Here is a 22398-nt window from a genome sequence, read left to right as displayed (position 1 = left end):
CAAAATAATATGAAAAAAGTTTTCTTCTCTCTGTTCATTAGCATTGCAACAAACAACATATCTACATCCTTAAGTGTCCTTTATAAATATTGAATGCGTATGTGTATATGTACATGTGAGTGTATTTAATAGCCCTTTTCCTTCACTTTCACCTGTACAAAGTAGCTTGACATCTTTTTCATGTAATTTTTATCATGTGCCCAGTTGTATACTTGCTGTAATTCTCATATTCTTAGTGATAGAGGATGCTGATAGAGAAGCTTAAAGGTAGGTGTCTTAACCTGAAGTCTTACTGGGAGTAAGTATGAAAATCCATAAATGCTTTGCTGTCTTTTATCTACACTCTTTTCTCCACACTGAGGGGGCTAGTTCTATGCATTATACATGGTAGAGGTCATCTGAATACTTGCTGGTAGTTAGAAGTAAGAAAATTCCCGTCACATCGACTATTTTAGTATTCACATTGTTGACCACATACAGTGCTAGAATGCTTCAGTGAGTACATTGCTTAATTGTCTACTGGATATCTCCTTTCTTCTCTACAGATTTATTTAGGTCCACCTGAGGACAGCCAGGTACCTCCAGTGCCTCCACCACGAGTGACAGCAAGAAGGCACAAACCAATCACAATCTCAAAGCGCTTGCTAAGAGAAAAGACAGTGTTCTATGCTTCTTCCCTGGATGAGAGTGAAGGTCAGTGGTTAGCTTCTGCATTGTGATTGCATACAAAGAAAATATCGAAGGAGACATGCAGAATTATGGCTATTTCCTTCATACGATAGACCCTTCCTATTTCTTTGACTTATAAGTAGTCAGGAGAAGCAAAGTTTGTAGTTTGTATTCTAAGAGGAAATCAGAATATGGGCAGTTGATAGGGCAGAAGTGAATCTTTAATGGAAGCTACATGGTCCCTTACAGACTATCTAGCTGTAAATCCAGGTTATTCGTAGGTATGTTAGTATAGTGCTTAGAAATATATGAGAAAGCTTCTTTTTAATGTTCTGGGATTGTTATTCAAATATAGCTACCATGGACTGAATAACTGTTATGTTCCAAGTCATATGCTAGAGACCAAATGAAATTATGCCACATGTCCCTGGCCTCATGGAACTTATAGGGTCTGTAAACAAACAAACAAAAAATCAACAAAAAAGAACAAAACAAAACAACGCAACACAAAAGAAAACACCATCATACAATGGAGGGATTATTAGTGAATGGAGTACAGTTATTATAAGTGAGCCTTAGTTCCTTGCCACTCCATGAGGAATACTTTTATCAAGGTCTCCCATAATCTGCACATGACTGAACGAAGCATTCCACTGATTGTGAGCTGATGAGCAACATGTGACAGTCAACTCCCCTCTCTTCTGTGAAGCACTAAACTGGGCTCTCAGTACAGTAAACTTGATCCTTCTCATTCCATCTCATCTTTCTCTACTTGTTTTCTTTCTTTTCCTGATTTTGACATGTTTGAACACCCCAAAGGTCTAACCCTCTTCTCTGTGTTGTTTTCGTACATGATCTCCCTATGTTTCTTATGTGTAAATATCATTTAAATACTGCAGGTGATGCCCAGAATTTTTAATACAGGGTTCTTTCTACCCTTTATTGTTATCTCAAAGTCTCCATTGAAATGTTCTCAATAGATTGACTCTTTGACACCTATGGATTGAAATTTGAGATGAATAGAACATAATTTGTATTTTATTTTAATAGTAGTAGCTGGAACCTAGGACGTTGTACAATGACAAGTGATCATTCTATCAGTAACCTACACACCTCATACTCAGCCAGAAACACAGTTCTTGATTCCCTATTGCTTCTGACCCTACTCCTTTTGTGACCTTTATTCTAAACAACTTTCGGCTCCAGCCACCTGAATACTGGGGTCAAGAACATTGACCTTTTCTTTATGGCTCTTTTCACTTTCCTCTTACATCAGATCCATCAGTGATTCCTTTTGGCCGTGAATGCACATCACATGCTAAATCCTTAGTTTCTCGTTGGACCACACACACACGGAGGCTCTACACCTCTTCCCAGCTGTCATTGCTGGCTTGCTTGACTGCCTCTAATCCATTTTTCATAGTAGCCAGTAAATTGTCCATTCTTTCAAAAATGTGAAACACATGACCTCATTCCCTCTGCTCCAAACTTTCAGTGACCTCTCTTTATGTTTCAAATAAAATTTGTTTTTTTTCAAATAAAATTTGGTTGTTTTCAGTGACCCCTGATTATCCCTCTGAACTTTCTTTATGTACTTTCTTCTCCTTTGCTCTTTCCTTTCATGATGATTGCTATTCCTGATGGGTGTCAAATTTACCTCTTCTGATCATGCAAATTAAACAGTTCTTCCTTATTATCCCTTTATATTGCATTGCTTTATTCATGTCACCTGCTACTACTTGATGACATATTTAGTAACTATTTTTCCAATAAGAATATTAGATGTGTTTTTATCACTAGGGCTAAGGACAATTTCTACTATATATTGTGAGTTTAGTACATGTTTATAACATAAATGAATGCTTTTATTAGGAATATGAAAAGACAGGGGTTAATTAGCTTAAGGAATCACTTTCATAGAGGAGGAAGAGAAAATGAAAAATAGATGGGAACACTGAATGTTTATTCAGTTACCCTATAATTAAATATTTTTAATGAAATAAACTTGTTTATTTACAAATTTCCCAAATGAAAACTTTATACCAGCAGAAATTTTTATTTTGTACTTTCCTACACAAGTACAGAATTTACTACATAGTAAGTATGCAATTAATGAATGTACTAAATGAATGAACTGGGGCAGTCAGTAGACCTGAGGTCTAATTTATTTTGGTCACTAGCCTGTCAAGTATCTTGAATTAACCACCTTCCCTATCTGGGGCTCAGTTTGCCCTGTTTTGTGGTGAGGGCTTTATTCCAGATCTTCAGTGAGATTACAGTCTATACATTGACTTCATAATTTTTGGATTAATAAAGAATGCCGAGGCCACAAAATCCACCCTTTTTCAATTGTAAATCTCAGTAAAGTGTATTTTGTGCAGCCACTTTAAAAAAAAAATATTTGCAGTATTCTGAAAGGAAACCTTCTAATTCCTCTTTCTCGTCAGTCTCTGGCAATTACTTTCTATCCCTAAAGACTTAATTTGTTTTTATATACTTTCTACTGCTACATGGTATTTCATGGTAATGCCATAGCATATTTTGTTTTTCCATTCCTCAGTGAATGAACACTTATACGGTATCTGTGTTTTAGCTATTATGAGTATTCAGGTTGTTGGGTGATGTCTGACCTCAGTTATCTTAAATAAAGTGCTGAGTCATACTTTACTCTGAAGTCAAACTTTTGCAGAATGACCATGCTAATTTCCAAAGCAGGTGTAACATTTCACTTTCTCACCAGCAAGGGATGGCAGTTCAAATTTCTCTATATTCTGTTAGCGCTTGTTATAGTCTGACCTTTTCATTCTGGACATCTTAAATGGATGTGAACCTATAATCTCATTATCCTCACTATTTGAGTATGAGGAAAGTACCTGAACTTTACTGTATAAAGTAGTCCTTTGTAGCTCAGAGAAGTAGTTTGTTCAGTTATCATCACTGCCAAACTTGAAAACAATAATTTATACTCATCCATTTTATTCCAAATTACATTTGTCTACTAAATGTAACAATGTGCTTCTTAAAATGTGCCTCGGCACCATTCTAAGTCGGAACCAATCCTACTGTCAACTTTTCTTCACAGTAGCATCTCATTATTTGATTTCCAATTTATATTCTGATCCTTCCCCATCATCATGGATCCTTTGATATCCTATATCAAGTCTCAACCATTCTAAATCTGTTTAATTTGTTTGACAACAGGGTCTTGCTATGTGGCCTAGGTTATAATTGAACTCACAACCCTGCCCCAGTTTCCTGAAAGTTTAGATTATAGGACTGTGCTAGTATACCTTACATCTATTCTTCTTCCTCTTCTTCTTCTTCAAAAAAGTGTTTCTTTACTGGTGCTGTTTCAGTTTAGGTCATTGTTATAGCATTCCCATCTCTTGTCTCCAAACCTCTAGTTTGTCTGCTCTACTCTACTTTTCATACTGTACCCAAGTGGATGTTCTGAAAACATATATTTGACAATTATATCTTTCCACCTATCAGTGATAATGCTCATATTCCTAGGCTTGACATCCAGGCCTTGATGAAATAACACCAAACTATTTTAAACCCATAACCAACTGTTCACATCTTTTATCCCAAATGCTCAAGACAACTTGAACTCATTATTTGTTTTTTAAAGGTATTTCTTTTGTACAATTATTTTTTATTTTGGGGATTATAAGATATTTACATCATTTCCCCTTTCCCTTTCCTTTCTTCTTAGCTTCTCATATACCCCTTTATGCTCTCTTTCAAATTCATGGCCTCATTTTTCATTGATAGTTGTTACATGCATATATGTAAATATATAAATGAATATATAGATATATTTCTAAATATAATCTGCTCAATCTGTATCATGCAATATTTTCTTAGACAAACCATGAGTATTTTACTCCTCCAAGCTATTGTTTGTCTGAACAATTTTGATTCATGTATACCTTCCACCCATTTCTCAGCCAGAGTTCAACAAGTCTAAATGATCATTATAATAATTTTGTTTAAATGAAAAGAAAACAGACCGTATTTAAGATCAGTTGTCTAGTCAATGTTTAAATTCTCGCATTATCTCATTATAAAAAAACAGGTTCCAGGTAAGGTGTTACCACTGGTGACTCTCTCTCCTTTTGCTGAACAGAGATATCATCCTTAACCATTGAACTGTAATATAGCTTTATTTTACACGTCTATTTTTTATTTATTTTTGAGGTGATGGGAAAGAAACCTACAGCCTTCCATATTCTGATACAAGTGCTGTATCAGTGAGGTGTTACCATTAGCACTATGTTTCCTATTATTAATGGAAATGACATTTCTATATAGTAGATATTATTAATCTGGGAAATTCATTGATTATTATAGAGACTGCAAATAGCTTAAAGTTAGTTTTCAAAATTTTAACTATGTATGTGCGATGCTTTTTTTAAAAAAATGATTTTCTGGCTGTTATTGTGTTCTCAGAAGCTGTAACTAAATTCAGAATCACTTAAAAGCTTATTCTAATGGTCATAGGAAATTATGGACCACAAAAGGCTAGAGGAAGAATGTAAATTGGCTATTTGAGGATATCTTTACATGGGTGGAGAAAGAGATTAAATTGTTAGGCTTATTAACTTGAAATTTGAGAAACCTTAAAAATTGCTTTTAAAAGAACTACTTGAGAATTAATGCATTTATTTAGAAAGAATAAATTATGCAATTGATTGGGCACACTGTTCTTTTTGAATTGCATATTCCCTTGAATAAAGCAGCTTGGCACACTAGAGTTTACTCAATTGTGTTGGTGAAAGTCATATGAAAATCTTAAATTGAACCTCATTTGAATGAAGCCTGTTTCTCTATAAGAACTGGTCAGGCTGGAGACTGTTCTTGTGGGATGTAGTCAGTTTGTTCTCTAATAATAACAATTTTGAAAATGCATAGAGATTTTCAAAATTAAATATGTGTGCATGCATCAAAACAAAACCATTTTGAAGGTCATCATTAATCTTTCCTCTTTGTACCAACTTTTTTCAGATGAAACCCAACATCAAACTCCTAACGGTACAATCACTAGCAACCTGGATCCCCCCAAGCTACCACAGCACCTCAAACCACCCATGCAGAAAAGTGGGGAAACTGACCCTGGAAGAAAGTCCCCATGCAGACCTGTTTCTGACTGCCAATCAGAGCCCTGCCCGGAGGTGGATGTGGGGAAATTGGTATTTAGGTTGCAGGATGGAGGGACCAAGCCTACTCCAAAGGCCTCCAATGGACCTGTGCCAGGATTTGGACCCACAAAGACCTCCTCTTTCCATATAAAGAGACCAGCTCCCAGGCCAGTGGTTCACCACAAGGAAGGTAAATGTTTAGGAATCCTATGGGAAGCAGAACTGAACCAAGCTACTTTTCACCTTCAAAACTTTCTAGGGTTGGAGGTATCTTCCTTCCTTGCTCCCACCCTCCTTTTCTCTCTCTCTCTCTTCATACTTCCTCCCATTCAGTACTTAAATTTTAATTAAAAAATAACTTACAAAGTGATTAGTAGGTTTCAGTATGAGATTTGTATACACATTTCATTTTAGTTGCTTCTCATTCCCCTTTCCCCTGTCTCCTTCACCTTCTCCTTCCTTACAGCATATTTTTGCCCTCAATATTACCCCTTTCAGTTTGCTCCATTGTCTTCCCTACCTGCCCCCTTAGAGGCTTTTTGTTTTTTAGTCACTGGGTCTCTTTCTGGTTTCTTGACCTTTAGTCATATTGGTTGCCACTTATGTATTTTATAGTCTGAAACTAAGATATGCATACGAGAGACAATGTACTGCTGCTGTGTTTCTGAGCCTGGGATAACTGGCTTAAAATAATGTTTTTTCATTCCCATCCATTTTCCTGCAAATTTTCATTTCTCATTATGATTGAGTAAAATTCCTTTGTGTATATGTACCACATTTTTATTATCCATTTATCTTTTGATGGACATCTGAGCTTAGTTATTATGAATAGAACTACAATGAACATGGATATGTAAATGCAATTTGTAGTGGGATATGGAGTCCTTTGAGTTTATGCCCAAGAGTGGTATAGCTGGGTAAAAAGGAAGTTCTATTGACCTATGTAATTCTCCTGTTGAAAGGTATTTGTCCTTCTTTGGAGTATCAGTCTCTACAAGGACCCTAGGGCTCGGGATTTTTTGGCTCTACTGGTCTCCTTTTGGAGCTCCTGTCCCCTCCAGGTTTTTCTATTTTCCCCTTCTTTCATAAGATCTCCTGCACTCTGCCCAAAGTTTGACTGTGAATGTCAGCATCTGCTTCAACACCTTGATTAGTAGAGTCTTTCAGAGGCTGTCTGTGGTAGGCTCCTGTCCTGTTCCCTGTCTTCTACTTCCAATGTCTATCATGTTTGTCTTTCTGAATGAGGATTGAGCATCTTTCCTAAAGAGGACCTAAATCTCCCATCAGATGTAGCCCATAGACTCAGTCTCCAAATAAGGGGAGCAGGAGCTGTCTCTGGCATGAACTCAGTGACAGGCTCTCTGATCACCTTCCCTTGGTGGTGGTGGTGGGGCAGCCTTACCAGGCCACAGAGGAAGACAATGCAGCCAGTCTTGATGAGACCTGATAGGCTAAGGCCAGATGGAAGGGGAGGAGGACCTTCCTTATCAGTGTACTAGGGAAGGGATATAGGTGGAGAAGAGGGAAGGAAGGTGAGATTGGGAGGAGAGGAGGGTGGGGGCCACAGCCAGGATACAAAGTGAATAAATGATAATAATAATGAAAATGAAAATTTTAAAAAGTGTTTGTCTTAAGTCACTGTTCTGTTGCTGTGAAGAGATACCATGGCCAAGGCAACCCTTACCAAACAAAGCATTTAATTGGAGGCTGGCTAACAGTTTCAGAGCTTGGACCATTATCATCATGGTGGGCAGCATGACAGTTCACAGGTGCTGAAGAAATAGCTGAGAGTTATAGATCCATAGGTAGGAAGGAGACTGGTCCTGGCATGCACTATTAAAACCCCAAAGCCCTCCCACAATTACACACTTCCTCTAACAAGGCCATACTTCTTCCAACAATGCCACACCTCATAATCTTTGTAATTCTTTCAAACAGTTCTGCTCCCTAGTGACCAAGCACTCAATTCTGTGAGCCTATGGGGCCCATTCTTAGTCAAACTACCACAATGTGTGTTCAGATTGTTGGCCCATATTCTAATTGATACTGTTCCTTTGGTGTTTAATTTTTAAAGTTTTAAAACTATTTATTATAGATATTAATTTCTTGTATGTTGTCTAGGTGATGAAGAATTTCCCCCATTCTCTAAGCTACTTATTCTATTGATTTGTTATTGTTGTTGGTGGTGGTGGTAGTGGTGGTAGTGGTGGTTGTTTTGGGTGTACACAAGCTCTTTAAGTTCATGTGGTTCCCTTTGTTAATCCTTGGGCTATTTCCTGTTTAGAAATTTGTTGTCAATAGATATATGCTTAAGTGTTTATCCTTTGTTTCAGGGTTTCCAGCTTAAAATCTAGGTCTTTCATCTATTCTGTGTTATTTTGTGTGCAAGCTGAGAGATATGGAATCTAATTTCATTCTTTTGCAGGTAGCTAACAGATTTTGTTGACATTGATTGTTGAAAAGGCTGTGTTTCCTTCAGCACATGTTTTTGATATCAAAATGTAGGTTTCCATAGCTGTGTGGGTTTGTCTCTGATTCTTCTGTTGGGTTTTCTTGGTCTGTATGTCGGTTTGTGCCAGCAGCTGTTGTATTACTCTGTCTCTGTAGTCTAAATTGAGGTCAGGTAATGTGATGTCTCTGGCTGTGCTTTTTTTTTTCTGCTTAGATTTGTTTTGACTATGTTCTTTTGTATTTCCTACATATTTGAGGGATGTTTTCATGTCTCTGTGAATAATGGATCTCAACAATGTAACCCATTACGGCCTTGTATGCTATATTGTCTTGCTTCAGCCTCCTGACTATTGCAATTATAGGCATGCCCACTGCAACTGGCCAGATATTTTTAAAGGGAATATATTACTGTTTACTAGCACAGTGCTAGATCACAGGTAAGAAAAATGCAGTGTGGACTGAAGAAACAGGAAGTAGGATAGTAGAGAAATGGCAAGAGTGGAGTTGGTATATGAAATGTGCACAGAGCCTTTCACATTTGCTAGAATATAATCATAGATTTCTTTCTAGAGAGGAAAGAGAGAAAGAGAGATGGGGAGGGAGGAAGGTATTTTAGAGTATACATGGAAGCAGAGAGAAATTGGGGAGAAAACAAGTGTGTCCAGATAAAGCAGAGGAAAGCCCTTCTGTTGTCTATGGCAGGAAGCAGCCTTAACACATGCTGGCAGTATTGTCTTTGAGCAGTTTAGTAAATGCTGTTTTGTGTGGAGGCCAGTAGGATTTCCACAGAGCAATTGACACTTTCTAATTCTCTGGTTTGGGCCTCTAATGCATTTGTATGCTCATGTTATTTTCCATGTTGAGTTTTATATCTTTAAAATGGGAAAAAGGATCACCTACAAATAATTTTTAGGATTAAAGGGAATAACAAACAAAATACCTGGCTCATAGTCAGAAAATGAAATATGTTACTAATTCTTTCCCTCTGTCCGGTCGTCCCTCCTTACAATTTGCTTATTGTGGGAGTCAGCCAGGAAAGGCCAGACATCTGCTTCAGCTTAGAAGTCATATATTGATCATCACATTAACCAAATAGAAAATTGGGTAACTGCACTTCTACCCCCTTGGTAAACTTTGCCCTGCTCATTGTCAAGCCAGATCCTGTCAGCTCATCACACACAGTAACTTTTAACCTTCCACATCAGTTCTGCCTCCAACATCTTTGGATATAGAATTTAATCCCAGTGCCATCTCTCCTGTTTTTTTCTCTCACACTCCTGTCCTTTGGGCTGCTGGCAGCAACAGCTGTGATCTAATGGTATCAGTTAATATAATAACTGATCTAACTTGTCTAGAGTCATCCAGGCTTTCTCAGTCTGAGCTTTAGCATTGCCAGACTTTTTTCCCTCTTAAATCAGTTAGCAACAAACTGATGTGGTACAGTTTTCCTCAAAGCCTCTGGCTTCCAGCCTTGGCAGAACTGGGATGGGTTGGGACATGGTAGAGGCCTAGCCAAATCTCTGGTGTAGTTGCCTCTTTAAAACTCCCCCACCTATCACTTCACCTCTGCTTACCTCTCTCCCGCCCTAATTTCGCTGCTGTTCATGGTAAATTCCTGGACACAAGAAAAATTATCAATTAATCAGTTGCTGCAAATAGTTCTTCCCCTAAGCTGCAGCTGATGATTAACCACATGTGCCAGCAAGCAACCTGAATGGCAGACTTGAGGAGAAAGTTGTCTCTTCTGCTCACCCCCTCTACACCAAAGAGTTGCTATTCTTTTTCACCTTTGTTGTTGAAAATGCTTAATTGCTTCAGTTATTCTAAAATTTTCACTGTCCTGCCCCCTCCCTATCTTTACCCCTTTCACTGATCTAGCCAGTAAATGTACTTTTTCATTCTCTCTGTTTTTCCCCAATGCAATTAGAAACATCAGAAGCATGACACATGTTAAATGGCTTGTTTTCATGACAATCAACTGACTTAGCTACTGTTTGCTGATGGAATTTTATTCAGAACTTTTTTCTATTCTAGACATGTACCAATATACCTTTTCTTCTTTATTGTATATTCTTAGTGTTAGTAAGCCTTTGAAGTACATTTTACCCTACCCACTTCAAAGACAGAAAGAGTGGCTCAGATGTGAAACTTGCCCAGATTTTGTGGGTTATAAGATGCTGCTGGAAACAAGGCTTCTTGGATATTTCGGATGGCTTGTAACACATTTAATTTTAAAGATTTATTTTTATTTTATTTATATGACTATTTTCCTGCATGTATGTTTGTATCATGTGTGGGCTTTGTGCTCATGGAAGCCAGAAGCGAGTGTCAGGTTTCCTGAAACTGAAGTTATAGATAGATATGAGCCATGATGTGAGCTGGGATTCAAATATGACTCCTTCACAAGAGCAGCATGATTTTCTAACCATGGAACCATCTTTCCAACCATACAGACTTTTTTTTTCTACCTTAGCTTTCTTCTTCTCTGTCAGGTACTTAGTTCGGGGTATACAAAATTAACATGTCTCCTTTTGATCATTGGATGTTGTTTTTGAAATTAATTTTCTAAGTTAGCATATAAAGTAATGAATGATTCATCATGGCATCTTCATGCATATGTGTTATACTTTGTTGCCATTTATTCTTCTCCTCTATTGTCCTTCTCTGTGCCTCCTCCAACTGGTTCTTTCTTCCCCTTGTTAATCCTCTCTTCTTCTTTCCTATTACTTTATCTTCTCTATTTCCCACTTCACTTAAGATCTCTTCCTCCACTCTCCCAATTTTCTATTTCCATGGCCCTCTACATAAATTTCTTTCTTTTGTACATACATCTATTGAAATCTAGGTTCTGAGACTGTTTCTCCAACCAAGGACCATGTATGTATATAACCAAGAACCTCTGCTTGGATGTAGCCCATGGCAGCTCAGTATCCAAGTGGGTGACCTAGTAAGGGGAACAGGGGCTATTTCTGACATGAACTCAATAGCTGCCTCCTTTACCTCCCCCCTCCCCAAGGGAGGAGCAGTACTGCTAGGCCACAGAAGAGGACATTGCAGCCAGTCCTGAAGATACCTGATAAACCAGGGTCAAATGAAAGGGGAGGAGGACCTTCCCTTGCAGTGGACTTGGAAAGGGACAGGGAGGAGATGAGGGAAGGAGGGTAGGATTGGGAGGGAATGAGGGAGGGGGTTACAGCTGGGATATAAAGTAAATAACCTGTGATTAATATTTTAAAAAATAAAAATTAATTTAAGAAATTGAATTAGGCAATTGCTAGAAAAAATAAAATAAAATAAAAACATATACTAAATCACTTTTTTTTTAAAAAAAAAAAAAGAAATCTAGGTTCTGTATGTAAGAGAAAACATGTAGTGTTTCCTCAATGCTACTTACTCTTATGGGTCTGGCTTTACGAAATGCAAGTGTGTACTCTATAGAAAGATTTAGTACTCTTTGGGAGAATCAATATAAAAGAAGGCTATATGTCTTTTGCTTACATATGTTTGTACATTCATTCAGACATCACACTAAGCAAAGGAAAAGACCAAGATGAAAAGCCATGATTCTGCCTTTCCATTGTTCATGGTGAGAATGGCCCATAGGTTATCTGTTCTAGCTATGTTCTTGAGGGGTGGTGAGAGCATTTCAGTAAGAGCTGGGGTAAGAAGCTCTTCATTCTTCCTGAGGTATTGAGATTAAAGTATGTAGCATGCCAAATATAGGGCCCCTATGGCATGTGGTTTTAAAAGCCCCACTTAGCTTCTTTCCTCTATCTGGTAATATGCTCCTAGGCTTGGAGGAAGGATACTGTAATACTTTTTTCAGTCACACATCCATCAATTCTTCACTGGGGTGACTAATGCTCTAAGTGGCATTTGTATCTGCTCTAAAATTATTAGGAACAGCCTTGCTCCTACAGTAATGGGTGTTGCTGGCCATTATCCACATTTTCTTGTTTGGACTTATTATGCTTTAGTAATCTACTGTTTGGTTTTCACTCTCTGTCTTTCCTGGAGTCTAATTCCAAATTGTTCCATAAGAATAATTAATGGCTAAGGGGCAAGAAAGGTTCTATGATGGGCATGGAGGAGTGTCATAGAAAGCAAGCGATCATTACAGAAGACTTGTCGGGGGAAGCTATAAGAAGAAACAATTTTTTCCCTGCTCTGTACCCCAAGGTTGGATAGATATAAGGAAAGGTACAAGAAAAATGCTTAAAGTTGAAAACTGATGACTGTTGCATCTCCATAAATCTGCACATGCTAAGATCACATGTCACCAACATTTGACAGATGATAGGAAAGGAAGTAACAAAATGATTTGGAGAGAGCAATCAAGTTTGTAGCAAAACCCATGCTTTGGACCAAGATTCAAAAGAAATTAAAAGGATTGCAATTTGGTAAAATACCATAGGCTAGAGAGAATTTGTGGTTAAAACACCATTACTTCCCCTGATGTGTGTTTTAAATTTGACTCTATCTCTCCTAGCTGCGAGATTCCAGGTAAATCATAATGTCTCTGAACCTCTCATTTGTATAAAAGGATTATAATTGTGCCCATTGGATTGCTATAACAAGGAAGAATGACATGTGTATACCTGTCCCATTCCAACTACCCTATAAATGGAAGTAGTTGTTTGGCTTTGATAGCAGACTGTTTTAATTAGGTCAGCCTTACCTTTTATTCTCCCACTATGAGTAGTGTGGTATAACACCTCAATTATAGGCAAGGTGTGTGTGTGTGTGTGTGTGTGTGTGTGTGTGTGTACATATGTGCACAGGTATATGTGGTCTATAAAGCACCTAGTTATATAGTAGAGGCTTAAGATGTGACAGACTACAAGCCAGGGGACATCTGCTTTTCTGTATTCTAGAGCCTCAGAGAAACCTAAACCAAAAATATAGACAGAAGAAAATAGCTCAGAACTATACATATATATTGTCTTCAGTCTGTCTATAAATGTGATAAACACCCAAAAAGAAAAACAAAACAAAACAAAACAAAACAGAAATTGTTAAGTTAAGGAGAAAACAGAAAACAGTATTTTTAGCCTTTCCTAGTTCAATTTGAATCTTATGGTTCATGGACCCTCTGAAAGTCCTACTCCAAGGTATTTTTTCATACCTAACTTCTTTGAGCACCAGTGTTTGGCACTCTAATATGACTGCCTAGTCACAGTACTTTCACTTACTTCCCATGTATATGAATTATCATCTCAATTTGGCTTTAAAACCCAGGCAGACTGTATCAGATCATTTGTATGCATTCCTTGTTGGACACAAATGACCTCACAAAATTCCCATTATAGTGTATACTTACTTTAAGTTTCAGAATACTCTTGAAGGTTTGGGAGTATTGTGTTTTTTGTGTCACACAAAGCTCAGTTAGAAGCCTAAAAAGGGAAAGCTTTCTTCACTGTCCTTCTAAAAGACCGAACTGCATTTTTCTCTACTCAATAAATATTTGTTGAATATCTGCCAGTTACACGCAGAGCAATTTTCTTAGGTCTCTGGGGAATACAAAGATGATTCCCACCTGGATCTTGCTCTGAAGTTGCTCCCATTCTAATATGGGAGAAAAAGCCATGAAAACAAAGAGCCAAAGTACAAGATTCAAAGTACAAGACAACCAGTGCCTTAAAGGCTATAGAAAAGAACTTGGAGAATCTTAAGCTTCCTAAGAGACATGGCACTTAAGCGGATGCAAATTTGGACATGTGAGAATAGGATAAAGAGCTTCTTGGAAAGATGATTAATTGCAAGACATGCACACAGAACAATAAATAATAATGTTTATCTGGACTGTAGCATATGTAAAGAATAGAGCTGCATCAGAAAAAACTACTGAAGCCAAATGGAAAATGGTTGTGAATGCCAGCTTAAGCATTTTGGGTGTTTTTGTGTGCAACAAGGAGCCATGAAATTGAAATCCATTTCTTGAGTTGTAACAAAACAAAACAAAAAATGAAGGTAGAAGAATGTAAGGGAGAGACAGATAAAGAAATTGAGGCTTCCATAGCATTCCCGAAGCAGCATACAAAAGTCAGCAGAAAGAGGTAAAGGTTTCCAGACTGATACCATCTGCTGATTCATCTAAAAACAATCCAGTCTTCATATTGTACCGGCAGAGAAATGAACTGCTTACTGACACAAGCTAGTTTTACTCTGAAGATGAGAATCCAGGTTTCTTGACTTCTAGTGAGATGACTTCTTTCCGTGCCTTGCCAGCTTGACATTGTGGCTTAACTGTGACTGAGACAAATTAGAGGCAAGAAAGAACAACACCAGGGTCTTTCAGCCAAGAAAACTCTTTGCTGTAACTTCAAAGAATGACTTGTAATGAATCATCAAGTTGGAGTTGCATATAAAGGCCTAATCAGACAAACAATTAATGGTGCTTACTTTCCAGGCCCTAGTTAGATGTCCATTTGGATATGGCTGTAAAGGTAATGAATGAGGTTCCTGTTTTGAGGATGATATCTGCTTTATTCACCAAAAGAAATGAGCCACAGCATAAGCATGACTTCAGGTAGAAATATTTTCTGGGCTCTGAAAGTATAGTATCCTTCCTTCCTATCAAACTCCCTACTCTAGTAACTAGTAGAAATGGTATATCACTGTCATCTCTGGTCATCTGTGACCTGCAGCGAGGAAACAGTATCGTATGATTTAAAACTTCACAATTTACACTGCCCATCATCATGTTCCCTAGGGAGCACTGAAATACTCATGTACAAGTTCTACCCCAGTTAAACTAGAAACCGAGGATGATATCCAGGTACTGTATATTTAAAGGTGTTCACATGTTCTAATGTGTAGCCAGGCTTGAAAGCTACAACACCACTGGTAACTGGAACAACATATGTTTCAGAAACTACATGCACATGGATCTATTAGAGATTGTGGTATCTTCCTCCATAATACAAAAAGAATTTGTGCAGAATTATGGCCAATCTTAACAATCTTAACAATGAAAAATGTGTAAAAATCACTAAGTATAGTGTTATAATACTTGGAACAGAACCAGTATTTGATAATAAAAGTAGCCACAACTGGAACCCTGTGAAACTCTGTGATCAATCCCTGTAATATAAAATCTGTCAAAAAAAAGTAAATAGTAACTATACTTTTACACATTTTCTGTTATCATAATTGTCTTTTGCAATTTTACATTGCTACTACTAATAATAAAACAGACACCAGGGAAAGAAGCAGATATGGACACAGAAGATAAGAATTTCAATCATTACTCTATTTCAATCTAACCATGTAGGTAATGGGTAAGTGGATTTATCCTTTCTGAGCTTCAGTTTCCTTCTCTATAAAACAAAAATGGTGGAAAATATCTATTCTTTCCTTTTCCCCTTACTATGAAAATTATCTTGGAGAATGTTTTAAACAGTATAAATTTGTTAGGGAAAATTGATTGTTACTACTTTATTTTTAAAATTTATTTGTTTTTTATTAATTACAGTTTATTCACTTTATATCCTACTGTAGCCCCCTCCACCAACCCCTCCCAATCCCACCTTTCCTCTCTCATCTCCTTCCATACTCCTCCCCAAGTCCACTGATAGGGGAGGTCCTTTCCCCATCCGTTTGACCCTTATAGGCTTATCAGGTCTCATTAGGACTGGCAACATTTGTCTTCCTCTGTGGCCTGGTAAGTCTGCCCCTCCCCCTCAGGGGGAGGTGATCAAAGAGCCAGCCACTGAGTTCATGTCAGAGACAGTCCCTGTTCCCCTTACTAGGGTACCCACTTGGAGCTTGAGCTGCCATGGGCTATATCTGAGCAGGGGTTCTAGGTTATCTCCATGAATTGTCCTTGGTTAGAGTATCAGTCTCAGAAAAGACCCCTGTGCCCAGATTTTCTGGATCTGTTGCTCTCCTTGTGGAGCTCCTGTCTCCTCCAGGTATTTCTATCTGGAGTGTAATTGTAGAAAATCAGGTTGATGCTAAGGGGATTATATTACCCATAAATGTAAGGATAGTGCCTAGATGGGAAGATTGTCTGTCTGTGTCCAGGAATAATGTTTTCTTAATTCCTCTAGTAGTTTTCTACTTATACTGTACCATCTGAATCACTTGAATCACTGTCCCTATCTTTTTTTCTAAGATTTCTCAGTGGATAATTTTTTAATATGTAGCTTAGGTATGATCTGGCTCTTATAAAACAAAATTATATTATTTTTTATTATTTTTGAGAATTTCATACCTACATACCATATTTTTATGATATTTACCCTCCTCCTCCCTGTAACTCCTTGCAGATCCCTCCATCCTCTCACCCCTTCCAAATTTGTTTCTTCTTCTTTTTTTTTTTATAAAATCCACTGAATCTGATGTGTATGACCCACATACTCCTGAATGTGGGGGCTATCCAGAAGAATATGTATGCCATACCAAAGGCCCATATCAATTTTCTTTACAGGGGCCACACTGTAAAGAAAACTCACTCCTTTTTTTTTTTTTCAGCAAAGAGCTGTCAATATCTCCTCAGCTAGGAGTGGGTTTACATGCCCCTCCTCTCTCCATCGTGAAATGTTGACGAGCTTGATGTTATCAAAGTCTTGTCCCTACAAATACACCTGCTGTAGGCTCATGACTGCAACAATCTTTCAATGTCCAGAAGACATTGTGTTGATCATATAATCTTTCCATTCTTTCTTTTGCAATAGTCTCTGCATCTTGTAAAGAAGGAATATAAAACCACAGACACCTATTTTCTGCACTTTGGCTAGTTGTGTGTTCCTATGTTAACTGTTATTCATTGAGGAAATAAACTGCTCTGATTATGTTTGAGACCTACATTGATTTGTGTCTGTGAGAAACATGATAGAGGTCAGTTCAATTCTATGTCTGTATACCAAAGTGATAGTAGTAGGTTCATTCTTTGTCCCAGTGAACTTCCCAACCGTGAATTTGAGGATATAATTATAGTGCCAGGCAGATGCTTTTTCCTATAGTGATGCTAATACAATCAGAAAGTAGTTGATTACCCCAGTAACATTCATGCCATTATTGCACCTATGAGCATATCTTTCCAGGTTAGTTGTTATTTTAGCTTATAGGATTAACAGTTACGTATGGCTGCTGATAACTCCTCGGCCCCAGTAGCCTATATATAACCTTCTGGTATTATGAAAGCTAGCCATCAGGGAGGACGTTTCCTGGTCAGTACTAACTTGATTTCCCCATGTTTTGTGCCCAAAGCATGTGGTATCGTCAACAATAGGGTTTTATCATCAAGTTGTGGTGGGAAGACAAGAACAATGACAGTAGAATGTGTTGTTCTGAGATCTCTAAAATAACTCTGATGAACAAATTGAGGAGAGATATCTTTTTTAAAATATTTTTATTTTAATTTTTATTAATTACACTTTATTCATTTTGTATCCCCCTTTAGCCCCCTCCCTCATTCTCTCCTAATCCCACACTTCCTTCCTCTTCTTTACCCATGCCCCTCCCCAAGCCCACTGATAGCGGAGGTCTTCCTCTCCTTCCTTCTGATCTTAGTCTATCAGGTCTCATCAGGACTGGCTGTATTGTCTTCCTCTGTGGCCTGGTATGGCTGCTTTCCCCTCAGGGGGAGGTGATCAAAGAACCAACCACTGAGTTCATATCAGAGACAGTGAGGGGAGATATCTTATATATGGCACTGGGTCTTTTATTTGGTAAGCTATGGCTTCTGGGAGGAACTTTGTTTCCTGGGTCTAGTAATTCCAATTAAATTATTTTATTTATTTAGGAAACTTATGAAACAATAGATCTCTACACGGCCTTTTCAAACATCCTTAGTGTTAACTTTCACTTCTCCTACACACTCTTAAAGAATGGCTATAATACAAATGATGTGAGCTCAGGAGTCCATAGAATGAAAGAAACAGAATGGTCTAACACTTACTTACCCCTGCTTGGTTTAGACACTGCCATATAACTTGATTCTTAAAATAACCTTGTGAAAATGCATTGTTATATACCCATTTCCCAGATGAGAAAATGATAGTCACAGATTAAGTCACTGCCTGGAAGCAGTAAAAAAGCCACATATCCAGGTCTTCATAATTCTAGGCCTTCTGTACTTTCTTTTGTAGCCTATTATATAAGCTAAAATTAAGATTTTTTTTTGATGGGGTGGTAAAGAGACCAGTTTGGTAAAATAGACTTGGTAGACAATTTCCAATCATTATTCCTGTAACAATGATTTGGGCCTAGCTTAAAAACAGTCTCGAACCAATGCTGAGGAATTTGAACTTTATTCTATACATTTTAGAGCTGCTGAGAAGTACTTGAAGAAAAGTAAAACCTGTGCAAACTTGAGGTGGAATTTAATGTTTTATTTTTACTTTAAACATCTTGCAGAAAGAATGAAAATCAAGATCTTCTAACATTAAGCAAATATCAAGATCTATGAGTACACTTGCATTGTTACATATATGGCTATTTTAATTTTGTCTTTATTGGGATGAGAGTACTTTCTGTGAAATTTTGCTTCCTTCATTTGTTGAGACAGAGTCTCACTCTGTTGCTTAGGCTTATGTAGATCAAGGGGGCCTTGAGCTAATAATGTCAATCCTTCTGTTTGAGGCTCCTGTGTGCTGGGATTACAGATGTGAGCTACCATTCCAAGATTTATGGATTCATTTTTACTTCAACTATTTCATATACATATATTTGCTGTGGCCTTGTCCAAATTCTTGTCAGTTTATATGTAATATGTATTGGTTAATTGCTTGTAAGAATAAATTGTTTGTTTAGCTTTTGTGGTTGGGTCTGACATTTTGCTATTAGGGTATGTGTTTTGTGCCAATTGGTTTTTCTTATTTCTGTCCTGGGTGAATTCCTTTGTGCTTTTTCTTCAGAATGGAATTACTGGATAAACAAGTATGAATTATTGCCTATGCATGATTTTATGCTTCATGCAGCTTGTTCCAGAATGCTTGATGGGTATATAGATAGAATAAGTCCAATTTATAGTGCCACCAGCAGTGTGTGAGTACATCTGTTTTGACATAACCCTGCCAGGACCATTTCATAAAAACTATATATTTATTTCTTCCATTGAATTTGTAAGCCAGAAATGTTGAGGTAGGAAGATGAGTTAGGAGAGTATTTTAATGTTGAAAAGTACCTAGAATCTTTTGAGATTTAATTTTTAAATTTGTGTGCATAGGTATGTAGATGTGTACATGAGTGCAATTGCCCAGGGTTAAGAAGAGAATGTTGGATCACCTGGATCTGGAGTTACAGGTTGTTGCGAATCTTCTGACATGGGTACGGGAACCTAACTTGGGTTCTTAGCAAAAGCAGTAGGTACTTTCAACAGCTAAGCAATTTCTCTAGTCTCAGGATCTGAATTTTAGTGGCAATGAATTTATCAAATTCAAGTTCCTCATCAATCATCTATTGTGTAGCTGGCACTATAGTAAACATACTGATTCCTAACTTAATCCCTTCAATTTCTGTAAACCTGAATTGTATTGCTACTCTGAAGCATAAAGTTGAGCAAATATAGAATTAGGAAATTCATAAAAAACAGAAGGTTCATGAAGTTGTGCGACCCAGATTTAAATGTGGGCTTTCAAAAGGACATCAGACAGAAGAATTTTAAAACAAAAAGAGAGATACTGTTAGCCAAGAAAAAATGGGTACCAGAAAAGAAGGCCCAGGCAACCTCAGTTTAGGTACCTACTAATGCTTTGTATTTTGTTTGGTTGATTATTTATGTCCTGGATTTTTTTTTCTTTTAGGAGATACTGACTGTTTCAGCAAAGTTCGCCCCCCAGGAGAAAAACAAACAATCATCCGTCCTCCAGTGAGGCCCCCAGACCCTCCTTGCCGGGCCAGTACTTCACAAAAGCCAGAGCCAAAGCCAGAAATGTTGGCTGGCAATGCAGGGGAAGTCCCATCATCCGTGTAAGTATTGTTCTTCCTCAAGTTGACCTAAGGCCTGTGCTGGCCACTACAAGTGCCTTCAGTATCACTATCTCTATTAGCTATAACACATGAAACATCATTCACTTCATATTCTAGTGGACTATCCAGTGTCATCCATGTCAGGAGTTTTCCACTCAACACACAAAGCTCAGCTAAAGAGGAAGACTTCTGCACAATCTTAGATAAAGACCCATTTTTCTTAGCCTTCTAGATGTCTGCAGAGTAGAAAAATTACTTTTAGTTTTGTGCTCTAGAAGTCTTTTCGTTATTTTGCATTATTGCTACTGGTTTTAAAGTAGTTTAATGAACACATTCCTCTTGTCACTGTGCTTGTGCGTGGGGCTTTTTTTCTTCTTCTTACTTTCTTGCAAGGAAAGGGTACATTTTAAAAAAATTTCCAAAACGACTCAGGTCCTCTAAAGATCCTCTTTCAGGACAGGAGATGAACTGACATCGAGAGGCCTTCTTGTGGCTGGGCAGTAAGCTGCAGAGCCAGCACAGAAGTAGACCTAAGGGACCTGCTTTGCTTGGCCATAGCCAGCCTGACTGTCCTCTCATCAGGACCTTCTTATCTCTTAGCATCTTACTTCCTGCTTCCTCTTTTTTTTGTGTTTCTTCTTTTCCATAATTGCAAAATTGGGGCAAGAAAAAAGCCTCAACAACTTCAGCTAAATTAGCAAAGCATGTGCCCTAAACCACACGTTGAAACAGAAGATTGTTTTCATTTATTTTTCAAAAGACAGGTCTGAGTTGGTCACAAACTTTGACCATTCTGGATCAATAGGTAGTAAAGGGTTTATTTGTTGGTTGGAGTACCTCTGGCTTCTGAGCCATATCTCATTCTGATATTTGAGCTTCTCTCAAATCCTTGGCTTTTTGCCAGAAAAAGTAAGGCCCGTGCTTGAGTATAATGTCCTTTTCATTGGTTTGGTTCTCACATGTATTCCACTGCAACTCAACAGACTGGGTTGGCTTCTATTTGCAGGGTGGCATCCAGAACCAGATTCTTTGAAACAGCTTCCCGGAAAACTGGAAGGTAAGAGACACGAAACACAAGAAAAAGCAAATGCAGTTTTCAATAAATACATCAAGAGCATCTCATCGATTTCTGCTCTTTCCATCTCCTTTTCTGTTTCTCTATAGTTCTTGTTCTCTCTTCCCACCTTTTTCTCTTCCCCTCTTTCTGCATTTATTGTAGATCACCTTCTATTTTTCATCTGTGTCCTGTCTTTTTCTCTTACTTGTTCTTACTTGTGACCCTACCATCCTGTTTCTTTCTGTATTTTTTGTTTTTCTCTGCCTGTGTTCTCTTTATGTGAGCCTTCTTGTTTTTCTTATCTTGTGTCTTCCTCTTTCTGTTGTCTCTTTTCCTAATCTTTTTTCCAGTTTTTTTTTCTTTTTTCTCTTTCTCTCTCATGAACATACTGTGCACATGTAAATATTGTAATATTTATATGGACAGATATACACATATCTGTCCTAGTTAGGGTTACTCTTGCTGTGATGAAGCAACATGACCAAAACAAATTGTGGAGGTAAGGGTTTAGTTGACTTATACTTCCGCATCACTGAACATCACTGAAGGAAATCAGAAAAGGAATCTACAGGTAGGATTTGATGCAGAGGACATGGAGCAGTGCTGCTAACTGGCTTGCTCCTTGTGACTTACTCATTGTGCTTTCTTATAGAACCAGGACCACCATCCAAGGGGTGGTACCACCCACATTGGGCAAGCCCTTTCCCATCAATCATTAATTAGAAAAATGCTCCACAGTTTTGCCTACAGCCTGATCTTATGGAGTCTTTTACTCAGTTGAGCTCCCTCCTCTCAGATGATCATCTGTCTTGTGTCAAATTTACATAAAGCTAGCCAGCACACATCCCAAGGTATGTTGGAAAAAACTTTACATCCAAAGAAGGTTGTTGTTTTTTTTGTTTTTTGGTTTTTTTTTTGTTTTTTTTTTTCATTTATTTAGACTCCATACTATAAGGTCAGCTGACAAAGGCATGCAGTAGATAACATTGTATTACCTGTGGACTTGGAGTAAGTATAAATAGTTAGCTCAATCAATGACTATCAAACTTTCTGTCTATCTAAATCTCTTGAAAAGTTGTAAAAAAAATCACTCCAGATTCATGGCATGTACTCTAGACTCACTAAAATTGATCTTTAGAGTGGGTCCTGAGAACCCATTATTTC

At 37.8% G+C, this 22398-nt stretch overlaps 1 protein-coding gene across 2 annotated transcripts in view; it reads left to right on the top strand.

The window, feature by feature from the left end:
• Positions 1–22398, top strand: part of Ophn1 (oligophrenin 1) — a 389762-nt gene that overhangs the window by 352788 nt on the left and 14576 nt on the right. For both annotated transcript variants that reach the window (XM_060375008.1, XM_060375007.1), the window contains 4 exons: positions 546–693; positions 5677–6000; positions 20012–20177; positions 21184–21234. In XM_060375008.1, the coding sequence (XP_060230991.1) occupies positions 546–693; positions 5677–6000; positions 20012–20177; positions 21184–21234 (689 nt within the window). The remainder of the gene's footprint in view (positions 1–545; positions 694–5676; positions 6001–20011; positions 20178–21183; positions 21235–22398) is intronic.

The sequence above is a fragment of the Meriones unguiculatus genome, chromosome X, assembly GCF_030254825.1.
Source record: "Meriones unguiculatus strain TT.TT164.6M chromosome X, Bangor_MerUng_6.1, whole genome shotgun sequence".
Lineage (NCBI taxonomy): Eukaryota > Metazoa > Chordata > Mammalia > Rodentia > Muridae > Meriones > Meriones unguiculatus.
Note: the sequence above shows the minus strand (reverse complement) of the source record. Positions and strands in the feature narration are given on the sequence as shown.